General features: G+C 47.9%; 1 protein-coding gene across 3 annotated transcripts in view; it reads right to left on the reverse strand.

The window, feature by feature from the left end:
* The window catches only part of SLC38A5 (solute carrier family 38 member 5), a 66066-nt gene that overhangs the window by 27162 nt on the left and 23438 nt on the right, over window positions 1-15466 (reverse strand). For 2 of the 3 annotated variants that reach the window (XM_083420233.1, XM_083420231.1), the window contains exons 2-3: window positions 3540-3748; window positions 162-246 (exon numbers count right to left, since the gene is read on the reverse strand). In XM_083420233.1, the coding sequence (XP_083276359.1) occupies window positions 162-246; window positions 3540-3631 (177 nt within the window). In that variant the 5' untranslated portion in view covers window positions 3632-3748. Of the gene's footprint in view, window positions 1-161; window positions 247-3539; window positions 3749-3848; window positions 4004-15466 lie in introns of those variants that run through there. The other variant, XM_083420232.1, reaches the window with a different exon arrangement.

Here is a 15466-nt window from a genome sequence, read left to right on the forward strand (position 1 = left end):
TCGTCCTATATATGGTTAGGGAGAGGGCATGTGGACTGTTATACACTGGAATTCAAAGAAAGCAGATATCCTGTACATTGGGACCTCTTAAGAATGGATGTCAATAGTCTCAGTTTCTACCCAGGGTGAGATGAGAATATCTGGGCTCTACGGCCACCTACGTCAGTGAACTGGTTCAGTTTCTTGCTGGCAATGTGGGGCAGGAATTCCTCTTCCTCAGTCAAAGCACGTTCTTCTTCCTCATAGCTGGAAGGGAAAGAAACCAAGAATGAGGGCAATGGACGCAGCTCCAGAGTTTGGCATCAGCAAGAACCCCAGGCTCCAAGCCTGCAAAATGGCTCTGTCCAAAACAAATGCACTCACGTTTTGTATCCCCACCCCACCGGGTGCTCTGTTCCGACAGCTCAGCAAGCCAGTCAATTCCCCCCCCATCAAATATTGTCACCAGTTTTGTGATGTTTGGCTGCAGTGAAGGAGAATCTAACATCCCAGCGAGGAAGGGTGGTAGCTCAGCGGTAGAGCAGCTGCTCCACAGGCAGAATGGTCCGGGTTCAATCCCAGGCACCGCCAGGTAGGGCTGAGAAAGAGACCCCTTCCTCAACCTCTGCCAGTCAGTGTAGACCACTCTGGGCTATATCAGGCAATCTCACTTGCTGGATCATCACCTTGTCGTGGTGAGTGGGCTTGCATGTTCGTAAGACCCTTGTGAAGCCATCGGGAGTCTCGTACTCCCAGCAGGGTCACCCAAGGCGGTAAGGTCAAAGGGAAGGAGCTAGACAAAGAATGATCCCAGAAGTCCTCAGTGGCAGAACAGGCGGATGGTAACAAGTGGTATGTTACAATGGCTGTGAAGCCGGATGAAGGCTGCAGCAGATAAGAATCTACCGGTCATTGTGATACTCATGCCATCAGAATAGAGCATGGGTAGGCAAACTAAGGCCCGGCGGCTGGATTTGGCCCAATCACCTTCTCAATCTGGCCCGTGGACAGTCCGGGAATCAGCATGTTTTTACATGAGTAGAATGTGTCTTTTTATTTAAAATGCATCTCCGGGTTATTTGTGGGGTATAGGAATTTGTTCATTCCCCCCCCCCCAAAAAAAATATAGTCCGTCCCCCCACAATGTCTGAGGGACAGTGGACTGACCCCCTGCTGAAAAAGTTTGCTGACCCCTGGAATAGAGCCTTACTGCAAACACTTTGTGTTGGTCAGCGTGCACTGATCTACACGCATAAAACAAATTCACGTACAGGCGTCAAAATCAAAATATTTAATACAGTCAATGACCAGCAAGCAATTTATAAAATAAAATAAAATAAAATATGGCAATATAAGTACTATTGTACTACAGATAACAGTGGAGATATGGCCAGATCAAAAGAATTGGAACTTATGTTTATGACCAGGTTTCGACTTTTAAGGTTTTAAGGATTCAATTCAAATGTCACTACTGTTTATTATCGTTCCTTCGACATACAGGCGTCTTCCAAAAACCCATTTTATGGAAGACAATCTTACTCAGCTACGAGCGATCACCAAAGAAGAAGATATGAGGCAATGGTCTGGCTCAGAGTTTGGCTGCTTCCTGTGTTCCTATTCTGCTTGAAGAACCAATCTGCTGCCTATGGAGCACACCTTGCCTTTAAAAACTGGCCTTTGTTTCTTAATAGTCTCAGTTTCTTTGCTTCGTTTTGTTTCTTTTCTTTAATTGTGTAACTGCAGACCAGCCCTGGTGCTCCAGGATAAAAGCTGAAGAGAAAAATTGTTGAGTGAATCATCCACGTTCACACAAACCTCACCTGGCGTAATTAAAATGCGTCCGTTTTTCTTTTATGTGATTAATTACTACAAAAGCTATTTTCATTCTTTCACAACAACAGTTAATTAACTGCACAGTGTCAACTCAGAAGCAAGAACCAACCATTTTGGTGGGGCTTACTCTGAGGTTAAGCAAAGGATGGCAGCTTAATTTATTGCTTTCATCAGCCTAATTATCAAACCTGTTAATGATTAGGCTACCTTGCTTGTTATTGTTGCTCCAGCAGTGAAGGCTTTAAAAATGTGTGACCATCATTTGACAGCCTTGACACACCTGCAGAATTTTCACACATCAGTATGGAGGCTCTGAAAGAACTCATTAGTGACTAATGCATTATTTGCACAGCCCAAGTTTACATGAAGGGCAAATAATAGCTGGGATCTGAAGCTGCTCTTCATGAAAGAGGGGGAAATCTGTCACTTCCCTCCCCAACCTGCAGCATCACCCTCTTGGTGTTTTGCTGCTTAAATTAAAGGATAAGTTGCATTTCCCCCTCATTCTATGCACAGAAGTCCAGGAGTTATATCTTCAGAGGTGGTGATGGGACATGATTTTCCACTACACCAGAGGGCTAGCTAAGCTCAAGGGACACAGGGCAGGCCCTAAGGGACTCTCCAGAATCTGCCGCCTGAGGCAGACCCCTTCACTCGGTCTAGTGGTAGGGCTGGCCTTGCCCCCTGCCCCATCTCCTACACAAAGGGTGCTCCAATCCCCAGAACCACTTTTTTCAGGAAGCAGGAGGAACGAAAGCCCCATTCTGTGCAACACTGTTCCACCCACAGAGGGGAAGCCAAGAGCCAAGTCTTGGAAACTGCCACAATCCACACAAAATCAGGATATGATCCCAGTGCATCGATGGGACTTGAAACCTAAACCATCTGCTTCCCATTATCCAACCTAAGAGTGTAAGAACAGCAATCACATGAAAGGTATGGACAATCCAGTCCCCTACCAGTGCTCTCCAGGTATTTTGGACAGTATGGGCTGGGGATGTTGGACTTGTAGTCCAAAACATCTGGAGGGCACCAGATTGGGGAAGGCTGTGGTGCTCTTTCTCCAACCAGCCAGATGCTTTTGGAAAGCTTCAGCAGGACAAGAAAGCAACCGCCCTCCCTTATCACTCATCCCCAACATCTTGTCTTGAGACGCATAACACCTCTCGATACAGCTGCTCTCCCTACCCACCCCAATCCCCCCTCTGATTTACTCTGATGTATTACAGTACACAGGGCTGCACCCAGCACTGCTGTCCTGCTCACCCAACACATTTCTTCTCGTGCAACAGGTTTCCCCCCTCCACTCCTTGGCGCTGCAGCCAGAGTTAAAAATTTGCCCCTGACATCTCCACCATCTGGAGATGCATGCCAGGGCATCCTCGGGTCTGGACTGTTTTCATGCACAATACCCCATCCAGTAGAATTTCATCCGTTCTCTTTTATCTGCACAATCAGAACGAACTTAAGGAACCAAAAAGTTGTCTTGAAAAATGTGACTGTCCAGCTGCCCGGCCCCAAAATGGCAAACAGACATTTCGTTTTGGCAGTTGTAACCCTGGTTTAAGGAGGCATTTGGCTCCTAGCTTATATATATCTGAGTTTCTAACACTGCCTGCAGCCCCTCCACAAGCACCCCCCCCCCAAATCTGTTCTCCAAGCGGTTGGAGGACCCTCTGGAGCCAATTTGAGGAGGGGAAGTGCATAACACCCCCCTCAAGACTCACCCATCTTCCAGGACAGCAGCCTTGTCACTATCAGGCAAGGTCCCATTGAGCTTCTCAGTGCTTGCATCCTCTCCCATATTCTGTAGCTCCATCCTGGTAATCCTCTGGCAGGTGTGTGTGTCTATGTGTGTGTGAAACTATCGTGGGTAAATCGCCAAGTAGGGCAGCAGCAGCAGCAGCAGCAGAGCACACCTTGATCAGCAGCACACCTGGGGACATGGAGAAGTAAAGAATTCAGCAAGCAATGCACTGTAAGGTTTACAAAGGGCCGCAGGGGTTGGAAGAGGGTGGCTCCTGGAATCAAGATACCTAAATTCTCTTCTTCCCAGCTGCAAAGTAGGTGTGGAGGGAAGAGTTGTGAGGCGCTGCCAGGAAAGGCAATGCCACTGCCTTTTCATGGGGTTTACTGAATGCCAAAGAACAGGCAGTGATTCCAACCCCTTGCCTAGAGGGGAGTCTGTCCCGACAGGAGGTGGGTGAGGAGGAAGGATGTTACCCAGTTCCCCTCCCTCCCTCCCCTTCAGGCGCAAGCTGGCAGGCTGCCCTGTCTGGCATTTCCACACATCCTCTTGCCACCCTGGGAAGGACAGCATGTAGTACCCCAGGCATAAACCCCACAGAAGCTCCCCTCTCCTAATACCACACCGAGGGGAGGCAGATACTGCACTCAGAAAACACTGTGCAAAAAAACCCCACGCTCGTTTTTCATACTCCATTCTGTTTCCAAAAAGCTATGGCTGCCACCGGGGCTTTTTTTCAGCCGGAACTCATGGAAACCCTGTTCCGGCACCTCTCAGGTGGGCGCCATTGCTATTAAAAGAGGACAAGGAAGGCATTCAGGGTGAGTTCCAGCACCTCTTTTTCTAGAAAACAGCACGGGCTGCCACAAAAATTATTGTTCTCATTTACTCTTATTATTTCAATGCATCAGATATTAAATGCGTAACAACATTCTAGCTGACTGTGAAATACATACAATAAATCTGTTTTGCACTGGCTTTAAGAAGGTAGGTTTTGTAGCTGCTGCTTTGTGCAAGGACCCGGATGACACGAGGGGCAAGAAGGGATGGGATGGAAAAGAAGGGCAGAGATTTCCCTAATAGTGCAACGCCAGACGTGTGCCTGTGTTGTGAACAAGCCAGATGTCATGCCTGGGAAAAGCAAGGGGCCTTTTTTATGGCACGGAAAGTGTTGAGTCCTAGGATTTGAGGGAGCTGCCGCCAAACTGCAGGCGCTTCCATCCTGAGTGCTGCTATTTTAGGGTGGGATTCGGTTCCATATTGGCAAATTCAGACGCCATGGTTAAAATTTATTGGGAGGTCTTGTGCAACAAACCCACACGCCCCACAAAAAAGAGATAAGGAAAGTAAGGGGGAAACGCAGTGTGCTCATTAAATAGCTAATGCCCTTTCATCTTCTTTCATGAAGGGTGGCATACAAATTTAGTTAACAACAACAACAATCAGGATGAACGCTGAATATTAACAGCGCCCTCAGTCAGAAGTAATGCAGGAAACAAAACAAAGACCCCCGACCCCTGTAAGACCCATTTAGTTTCAGTGAAGTAATACACTTTCCCATTTAAGGAGCCCCCACCCATTAAGTCCAGGCTCTAAAGTTACAATACTGCACCACTGAGTCCCATGTCCAGCTTTGGGGAGAAAGTTAAGCCACAGCACAACGTGGACCGTCATGTCTACTCAGATGTCTTGCTGAATTTGGTGTGGTCAGGACTGCAGCCACAGTCTGTTAGGGCAAAAAAAGAAGAAAGGGGAACCAGGAATCCTGTCCAGGGATGGCAGCATTAGTTAGCTGGGGAAAGGGAGCTGCCTTAAGCCTGGATCGCCTTGGCCTCTTCTGATTTATGACGTTGCTTGCTTCTCTGATACGCTTCGGATGGCTCAAGTGCAAAAAAGGCCTGGGCTTGGCAGCGTCAGCAGCAAGGAGTGGCATTCTGTTTAACTCCTGGAATGAGATCTGCAGGCCCTGTCGAGGCTAGCAAACTTTCTAGACTCGGTATGACCTCATTCCTGGGGAGCTCAAAACATTTAACTCTGGTGGTGGGGATTGTGAACTGACATGGGGTAAGAGAGGACAGGCTGCGTATGTACAGCAGATTTTGCTGAAGGGTCCTGCCAGACTAAGGTTTTTGTTTGTTTGGATCTGCAGCAGGCATTGATTCGGCAAGAGTGCATAAATGGTGAATTTATCCTGGGCTGTCCACACAGCCATTCTGCTTATTTATTTCCCAACCTTCATCGCCAAAGCAGCCTAGCAGTTCTGTGATGCTCGAAGCAATGATTCTTCAACATCAACTTCGTTGGACTGGTCATGTTGCTCGGTTGCCTGATGGTCGTCTTCCAAAGCAACTCCTCTATTCCGAACTTAAAAATGGAAAGCGTAATGCTGGTGGTCAGCAAAAGAGTTTTAAAGACTCTCTCAAGGCAAATCTAAAAAAAATGTAGTATAAACACTGACAACTGGGAAACACTGGCCTGCAAGCGCTCCAGTTGGAGAACAGCCTTTACCAAAGGTGTCATGGGCTTTGAAGACACTCGAACGCAGGACGCAAGGGAGAAACGTGCTAAGAGGAAGGCACGCTTGGCAAATCCACACCATGATCAACCCCCACCCAGAAACCAATGTCCCCACTGTGGAAGGATGTGTGGATCCAGAATTGGCCTCCACAGTCACCTACGGACTCGTTGTTAAAACCGTGTTTATGGAAGACAATCTTACTCGGCTAAGAGTGATCGCAGAAGAAGAAGAAGAAGAAGAAGAAGAAGAAGAAGAAGAAGAAGAAGAAGAAGAAAGCTTTCTCTATGTCACCACATTCATCGTTACCTGGAGGGGCACTTTTGCTCTATAGCACAACAAAAGTGAGATCGCACGTATGCACACGCACAATCCAAAACATTTGTGGTGTGAAATGTTACAAGATTTCAGCAGGAAGCTATGGGACATGCAGAGATCGGGAATGAAGCTGTATGTCTGATCCTGACACCTCAGAAGGCAGGAACAGTATTGAAAGAGGGATCATGTATCTACACCATTGTAAGCGCAGGTCATCGTGAATGCACAGTGCAATGGGGCGTCTGGAAGAGCCCTGAGGCTGCCAACAGGGATGGGAGAGAAATCAGTTCCATTCACATTTTAATGGAAGCAGGCCAAATTCACACATCCCAAACCAATATGGGAATTGGTAAGCGGGTCTAAATTTGCACTTCTAAGAATTTTGTGGTGCAGTTCCCTAACAAACAAACAAACAAAAACTGCCCACAAGAATAAATGTATTAGGGAAAAGTGCATGCAAAAATGCATATGGTAGTGGAAATAACATACGAAAATGTGTTACATTAGGGGATACAGCTTTCAAATAAGTAACTGTACGGTGGGCAAGACTGCGCACAAAACCTATTAAGGAAAACATTAATTAATGTGAAGCCTTCCGAAAAAATAATAATCACCAGCTTACTGCGGAAACAGGGCCAAACTAAACTTAAGATTAGAAAAATGTGAAACTGAGGGAAGTAGAAAAGGACAGGTTCATCCATCCCTAGCTGCCGGCCTTTCAGTTGGCTCCTGAAGCTGTGTCTTTGACAGCCTTTCCCAGGAAATAACCATCACGGCCACACAATAACGGCTGCCATCCCAACCACTCTACACCTAGGAGTAAGTAAGGCCCACTGGACTTGGCAGGACTTGCTTTTGAGTAGACACAGTGGAAAATGTTTTCCATTCGTTAATTCCTTTTAGTGGTTCTCAACCTGTGGGTCCCCAGATGTTGTTGGACTACAGCTCCCATCATCCCTGAGCTCTGGCCTTGCTAGCTAGGGGTGATGGGAGTTGTAGTCCAACAACATCTGGGGACCCACAGGTTGAGAAAGGCTGCTGTAGATCAAGCTGCTATGAAAGGCACCACAGCAGGTGGTGGGGTTGGTCTTTACCCCGGTCAGCTGGCAAAGGCGTATCTGAGGCCCTGTGTAACTGAGGCCACTGTCTCAGGCAGCGCAAAAGGGCAGGCGAGGCCAGGCATGCTTCCCCACTTTTAGGCTTCCCTCCATTTCCCCTGAACCAACCACACCCTACAGAATATTGCATTAATGCTGACAAGTCACACCACTCCCTCATATTGGCACCGGTTCCCCAATGCTGGTGGTACGGGGGCGAGACACAAGATGGATGCATGTTTTGGCAGAACAGATGGGGATCAAAGGCAGTGTCATCCCAAAGCGAAGCCGTTAGGGCCTTGGCGCCACCTCCCACCTTCGCAATTTCACCTTGAGGCCGCCCCCGCCCCGCTGGTGGGAATGTTGCCCTGGTGGGAATGTGGCACCCTAGGCTGGAAAAAGCTCCTTGCCCCTGCGAGAAAATACAACCACCTTTCTGCACAGCCGGAGTCTCCGGAACCAAGAAAGGGAAGGGTTAACGCTGTTGCCCGCACCTGGGAAAGTGCTCTGGAGGCTGGGTGGGGCAAAAGCGGCAATGGAGATGTCTGGCTGCTGCCTTGATCTCCAACCGCATCCTTAGCTCAACGCTATGTTCCCACAGAAAGATGCAGAACACCTGGATTTTTACCCTGGCTCAGGTAAGGGAATGGGGCCCACTAGGATAGAGGAAGGTGGCCGGAAGCCAAGTTAGGTGTCGAGCGCCCACAGGCCTTTAAATGCAGGGAAATTAGAAAGCCATAACTTCTGGAGTCCTGGGGGAGAAAATTGATTCAGTCCACATCTGAAGGTGAATCTTATCAAATCTGCACTTTTCGAAACTGTCTGTGGACCGGAACGCACGGAAATGACCTGAATTTTGCAATGCAGCTCTTTGGCCAAGTAATGCGCGCAGAAATATATTGGTTTAAAAGAGCTCATAAAAATAAATGTATTAGTGGAAATAACGCACAAAAGGCATTGCATGAGGAGAAAAGGCTTGAAAAAATGTGCTTATAAGTCAAAGCTGCGCACAAACATGTTTAGTAGGGAAAATCTGCACTCAAATACTGTAGGATTTAGAAATGTGGAAAACTGGATTTATGACTGGAAATAGTGTATGAGAAACTGGGAGAACCCTAAGGCACAGATTCTTCCATCACCAGTCCTGGGTTATTTCCCCTCCAAAACAAAGGGCTGCTGCCCCTTTTTCCTGGCATGTCATATTATTATTATTATTATTATTATTATTATTATTATTATTGTGGTACCTCAGGTTAAGAACTTAATTTGTTCCGGAGGTCCGTTCTTAACCTGAAACTGTTCCTAACCTGAAGCACCACTTTAGCTAATGGGGCCTCCTGCTGCCGCTGCACCGCTGGAGCATGATTTCTGTTCTCATCCTGAAGCAAAGTTCTTAACCCGAGGTACTATTTCTGGGTTAGCGGAGTCTGTAACCTGAAGCGTCTGTAACCCGAGGTACTCACTGTATCATTATTATTATTATTATTATTATTATTATTATTATTATTATTATTATTACCATTAGCATGCTCTTCCATTTTGGCTGCTCTTCCAGAAACACACCTGGATGGGCGTTATCCTCCCCAGGGTGTGTAACCAGAAGCCGCAGTCTGGGGGAAAGGTGAGCTGGCCTGCTGCTGTGGCTGGCCTGGGAAGGAGCACCCAGCCCACAGGAAGCCTGTTCCCAGGGCACTCCTCAAGAACAATGGCTGGGAAGAAGCTTGAACTGCTGGCTGCCCTCACTTCCCCAGCAGTTATGCTTCTACTGAAGCCCTGGCCCTGCAACAGCGCCTTCTTTCCACAAGGAGAGGGTGTCGCAGGATCACACAGGCCTGGGAACTTCTGCAGTTGTCACATTCTCGATGCCATAACCCCACGGCATGGGATCCCCATGCAAAGTCCTGAAGGTCTGTGCTGGAACGCATGGCCACGTCACACTGCCGTGCCTGAATATTTGCTTTGCGTGTTTGCACAACCTTGCCAGGCAGGTCTACTAACTTCACGCCTCTCCAGTCCAAGCAACCTGCACTGGAGATGGCGATCAAAGCCAGGAAGGGGTGGAAAAGGAACATTTCCTGCGTTTGAGGCCCCTAGCCAGGCGCCACCGGTGCCCCCTGGAACCGGAAGTCGCAAGGGCACGGCCAACAGGCTCGCAGTGATGTGGCCAAGTTGTCTTGGTTTCTCCGCCTCCTCCTCCCTTGCAATGATGCTGTGGACATTGCAGTTTTACAAAGGCTTAAAAAAAAAAGGCAAAAGACCCCTGACAGTTAAGTCCAGTCGCAAACGACTCTAGGGTTGCGGCGCTCATCTTGCTCTATTGGCCGAGGGAGCCGACGTTTGTCCGCAGACAGTTTTTCCGGGTCATGTGGCCAGCATGACCAAGCCGCTTCTGGCGAAACCAGAGCAGTGCACAGAAACACAGTTTACCTTCCTGCTGGAGCGGTACCTATTTATCTACTTGCACTTTGACGTGCTTTCGAACTTCTAGGTTGGCAGGAGCAGGGACCGAGCAACGGGAGCTCACCCCGTCGTGAGGATTCGAACCGCCGACCTTCCGATCGGCAAGCCCTAGGCTATGTGGTTTAACCCACAGCGCCACCCGTGTCCCTACAAAGGCTCAGCACCTCACTAAACTCAAAAGTGCCTCACCTTTGCTCACCTGGGTTCTTGCTGTCACAACTGCTTCTCTACCTGTCCCTGTTATCTCCCTTTCCTCTTTCATTTGCAAACAGTGAATACCAAAACCCTGAAACTTTATTAATACAGTTCTCAGCACTTAAGTGTCTTGTCTTAGTTCAGTAGGGGGTCTCTGCTGTCACCATTTCTAGAGTGGCTTCACATCACAGCATGGAATAAAATGAAGAAATATAAAGGCTAGGGCCTGGGAGACCAGCGTTAAAATCACCACTCAGCCATGAAGATCACCGTGTGACTGTGGGCCTGTTACTATCCCTCAACCTAGAGACTCATGAATGCCGCCTTGAGTTCCTTGGAGGCAAAATGACATGGGTGGAAGCATCATCCTGAAAAAATAAATACAGTGGTACTTAATTCGTTCCAGAGGTCCGTTCTTAACCTGAAACTGTTCTTAACCTGAAGTACCACTTTAGCTAATGGGGCCTCCCGCTGCCGCCGCTGCGCCATTTCTGTTCTCATCCTGAAGCAAAGTTCTTAACCTGAGGTACTATTTCTGGGTTAGCGGAGTCTGTAACCTGAAGCTTATGTAACCTGAGGTACCACTATAATAGCAAAATAAAAAAGTCTCTCTCCAGTATGCCTGTCCCAGATTTTGAATTAGGGAAAAGGGGCAGGTCTGGAATCATGATTTTTAAAAAACCTACCTAAAAAATTTTTTTAAAAAAGAATCTTGAACACAACCAGGATATTTAGGCATACCAGGATTGGACTATTACATGAGGGTCCTGGTCAAATCCAGTGTGGGCTGCCTGCTGAGACAAGCTTGCTGGGTGGGGCTGTGGAGGCAATGTGCAATCCATGCTCCCAGAGTACATATAGTCTCCACACACCGAATTTTGCACACACACACACACACAATCCTACACCTCAGCTAATCTGTGCAGTTCAGCTCAGGAGGGGAGGTTATCCCCCCCCCCACTCAATAAATGATCAATTTGATAACTGGAATAGAGGGGATCTGCACCCCCTTCAGCGCACTAGGTTGCACGCCACCCCATCATGTATCTACTTTTAAATAAATGGTTTTTGTCACCACTGACAAAATCGGCAGTGAGGTGGGGAGTGAGAAAAAGTCTGCCAACTGTGGGGTTAGCCACCTCGAGGCAAGATGTAGTTTGTTGTTGCTGATAGCATTGCAAGACACCACTGCACCCTATAAACTATCTCCTACGTGTTTTGAATTGTCCCCTTCCCCACCAAAAAGCAAACATGAGAACTAGAAACCTGCGTTGCTTTAAAGCGGAAGACAACACTGTCAAAATGCAGCTCCCTGTTTCAAAAGCCAGATTTTAACTGACATGCTGCATTCTTGTTTGCAAATACATTCCACATCCAGGCATAGTACTGTATAGGTGAACTGTCAGGTGTGCTGAATGTGAGCCCACAGCATCAGGAGGAGAAACAGAGCAGCTGTGCAGAAATGCATCCAGATTCCCAGGAATAGAGACAGAAGTGTGAGGCAACCTTTGCGTTGAACATGCAGTCAATGGAAATTCTTCAAGGCACTTAAGCTTTTGGCATATAGATGGAAAAATAACACACTTCATTTTTTAAGCATGTTACAGAACACTTAATTGATGCCTGGTTTATCTAAGGCGAAACAAAACCAGAAATGTCCTACTCTTTCCAATGCCAAAAATAGGGCAATTTTGTGTGTGTGCTGCACAAAAACTAATGCACAAAAACAAGCAAGGTGAGCCCTGTGTTTAAGCCACTCAACCTGACTCCCCCTTTCACTACGAGGAATGGTCCAGGTCTTTCAAAACAGAACAGCAAAGTACTTCCTAAGATCTTTCCATTTGGAGTCACTAACCAACATTTGCATTTTGCTAAAGACTACATAGGTGTTTTTGGGGTGACATTAAGGGAAGCGTTAAAATCACTTGCAGCTTAATGAGGAAAAGTTATTGACAGTCTTTGTCAGGAGGAAGGCGCTGAGGGACTACCTTCAAAATAAAAAAGTATTGTTCAACTCACACCAGAAGCTAAAGGGGGGGAAAAGAAAAAAGGAACACACAGTTTAAGTTATGCAATCTTATGAACACTTGCTTCCTAGTAAGCCCCACTGTGTTTGAGGGGGCTTACTTCCATGGAAAAGCGTGCACAGATCTGCAGCCTTAAAGCTTTTATTTAGTAGGTTAATCTACCCAGGAATGTGTGCAGCCCAACTCCAAAACTGTGTCATATTGAAATCAACAACACAAACCAAAAACCCCGGCCAGAGAGGCAGGTGGGCATCAGCCTTAAGGGAACAGGAGCCAATTTACACCAAGTCACCCCAGGGGCCTGCTAGCACCCAAACTCCTCTCTGGACGGACGCTGCCATGCTATGGGGTGGGTGGGTGGACCAGGGACATCAAGTCTGGGACAGGGACCCGTGTGGCTGCGAAGGAATAACTGGGACCAGCCGCTCCTTTGCTGGAGCAAGGTGCCCTCCCATCCCCCGTCCAATAGCATGAAGTGATTTTCATTTAAATTGCTGCTAAAAAGGAAGGAATTATGGTGAATTTGAATTCTGGTGCTGGAGGAGACTCTTGAGAGTCCCATGGACTGCAAGAAGATCAAACCTCTCCATTCTGAAGGAAATCAGCCCTGAGTGCTCACAGATCGTGAAGCTGAGGCTCCAAGACTTTGGCCACCTCATGAGAAGAGAAGACTCCCTGGAAAAGACCCTGATGTTGGGAAAGATGGAGGGCACAAGGAGAAGGGGACGACAGAGGACGAGATGGTTGGACAGTGTTCTCGAAGCTACCAGCATGAGTTTGACCAAACTGCAGGAGGCAGTGGAAGACAGAAGTGCCTGGCGTGCTCTGGTTCATGGAGTCACGAAGAGTCGGACACGACTAAACGACTAAACAACAACAACAACAACAAAAAGGAAGGAAGGAAGGAAGGAAGGAAGGAAGGAAGGAAGCTCTGTTTCAAGAGAAGTTTCAATTAAAGTTCCGGCAGGTGGGTGGGACAACCCACCTGTCAATCACCTGACATCATGATGGCATCAGTTACCGTAATTGATATGAGGCTGTCCTGTCCTCCCTTATCAAAGGTGGCCCAGATAACGATCCGGCCCCTGGGCCAAAAGGTTTCCTCACCCCTGGAGTAGCAAAACAAAACAGATTCCCAGAAACCTGAAGTCTGCCTGCCGGCGGATACAATGACTGTCACTGGAATTAAGTTGTTCACTCCTCAGATATGGTTGTTTTACTAGGTTTGCGTACTGTTATTTGATTGTATTTTTTTAAAATAACAAATGTTCCAGTACTCACCATGAAGTTGATACAGTAAGTGCCAGACCTTTAACGTTGGGGGTGCCGGTACAGTGCTACCTCGGGTTAAGAACTTAATTTGTTCTGGAGGTCTGTTCTTAACCTGAAACCGTTCTTAACCTGAAGCACCACTTTAGCTAATAAGGCCTCCTGCTGCTGCCACGCGATTTCTGTTCTCATCCTGAAGCAAAGTTCTTAACCCGAGGTACTATTTCTGGGTTAGCGGAGTCTGTAACCTGAAGCATATGTAGCCTGAAGCGTATGTAACCCGAGGTACCACTGTACTGCGAACCCTTGAGTACCCCCAGGAAAAAACCTGATGGTCTTGTATTGTTTTGAAACTGTATTAACTGTTGGTTACCTTGGTAACTTAGACCAGCCTACCCTCAACCTGCTGCCCTCGAAGGGCTGATGGGCAGTGCGGTCAAAACACCTAGAGGCAACTAATGAATATAATGAGCCAACAGGCAAGCAAAGAATAATAATAATATTATTATTTTTCCAAATGCAGATTTGCGTAACACAGTTCTGCATCCAGAACATGGATTTCCTTGGTATGGAACTTAGGGTATGTTATTAGTATTATTATTGGTTAAACTTGCATACTGACCTTAATCCAAAGATCACAACATAAAAATACAAAAGTACATAATAAGAACAAGAACAAGAGCAAAAACAAACACACAACCACCACCCCCCCAACACATTTAAAAGGCCATAGAATGTTTCATCAGCCAGAGGCCTGGCTGAAGAGGAACTTTTTTTGCAGGGCATAAAGATATGTAAGGAAATTGCCAGGCAAACCTCCCTAGGGGGAGCATGCCACAAGTGGGGAGCCACCACAGAAAAGGCCCATTCTCGTGTTGCCACCCTCCGGACCTCGGGTCATACCTCAGGTTACAGATGCTTCAGGTTGCATTTTTTCGGATTATGGACCCGCCGAAACCCGGAAGTACCAGAACGCGTTACTTCCAGGTTTTGGGGGTCGTGCATGCGCAGAAGTGTTGAATCGCGCTTTGCGCATGAGCGCTGAATCACAACCCGCGTGTGCGCAGACGCGCCGCTGCGGGTTGTGAACGTGCATCCCGCACGGATCATATTCGCAACCCGAGCGTTCACTGTATGAATGTGCATAGTCCAATTAATAGAGACACACACATGACACATACAGCCATCCTCTCCCCCCCCCACCCCAGATCAACACATGGCAAAGCACCATGGGGTGGGAGCGAGGGGTAATGGAGGAGGAAGAGGAAGCCAAGAGCTGTCTGTGGCAGCAGCCAAGTGAAGTTCAAGAGGGGAGGACATGTTTAAAAAGCACCACTGCCAAACCAGGCACAAGCCCTGAAACATATGCAAATTTCACACCCTCCCACATCCATATGCTATCTTATGCACAGAGCACTCAACAACGGGCAGCAGCTGTCTGGGGCCCAATACCAGCATCTATGCCAGCCCTGCTGCTGCCTGAACCAGTTCCCACATGCCTTGTTTCCCAGCCAAGCCCTTCACAAAGGAAGCCACAGCTATTCTGGTCACCATCCGGATGGGGGTGTTGGGAAACGCCGAAATTGCTTCCAGCTGCCTCCGGCCCCCTTCCTCCTTCCGTTTCCCCCATGCAATTGTGGGCACATGCGCTCGGCCAGAAGGACTTGCGCCACTCAGGGCCGAACCCGGGAGAAGACGACATGCGCTCTCCTTCTCTGAAGCAGCGGGGAACAGGAGACATTAAGACCAGCTGTGCGGAAAAGCTCCCCTTCCATTGGCACCCTCCCTAGTAGGGACTGCAGGCCCGGTTCTCTGTCCCAGGAGAAGACACGCAAAACCTTCGTGCCTAGAGATAAAAACAGGGTGATCTGCGTGGGCTCCAAGCCTGGGGAAAGATTGCAAATGGGAAAAGGGCACAGACACGTGGGCACTGATACAGGAGCAATCCTGCCAGGATTCAGGGGTGGGAGAGATGGGACTGACTGAGACACACAGAGTTTGGTCCCTTTCCAGGTGCTTCCAAAAT

This window comes from Podarcis tiliguerta, assembly GCF_965153285.1.
Source record: "Podarcis tiliguerta genome assembly, chromosome: 17".
In the NCBI taxonomy this organism is placed as follows: Eukaryota; Metazoa; Chordata; class Lepidosauria; order Squamata; family Lacertidae; genus Podarcis; species Podarcis tiliguerta.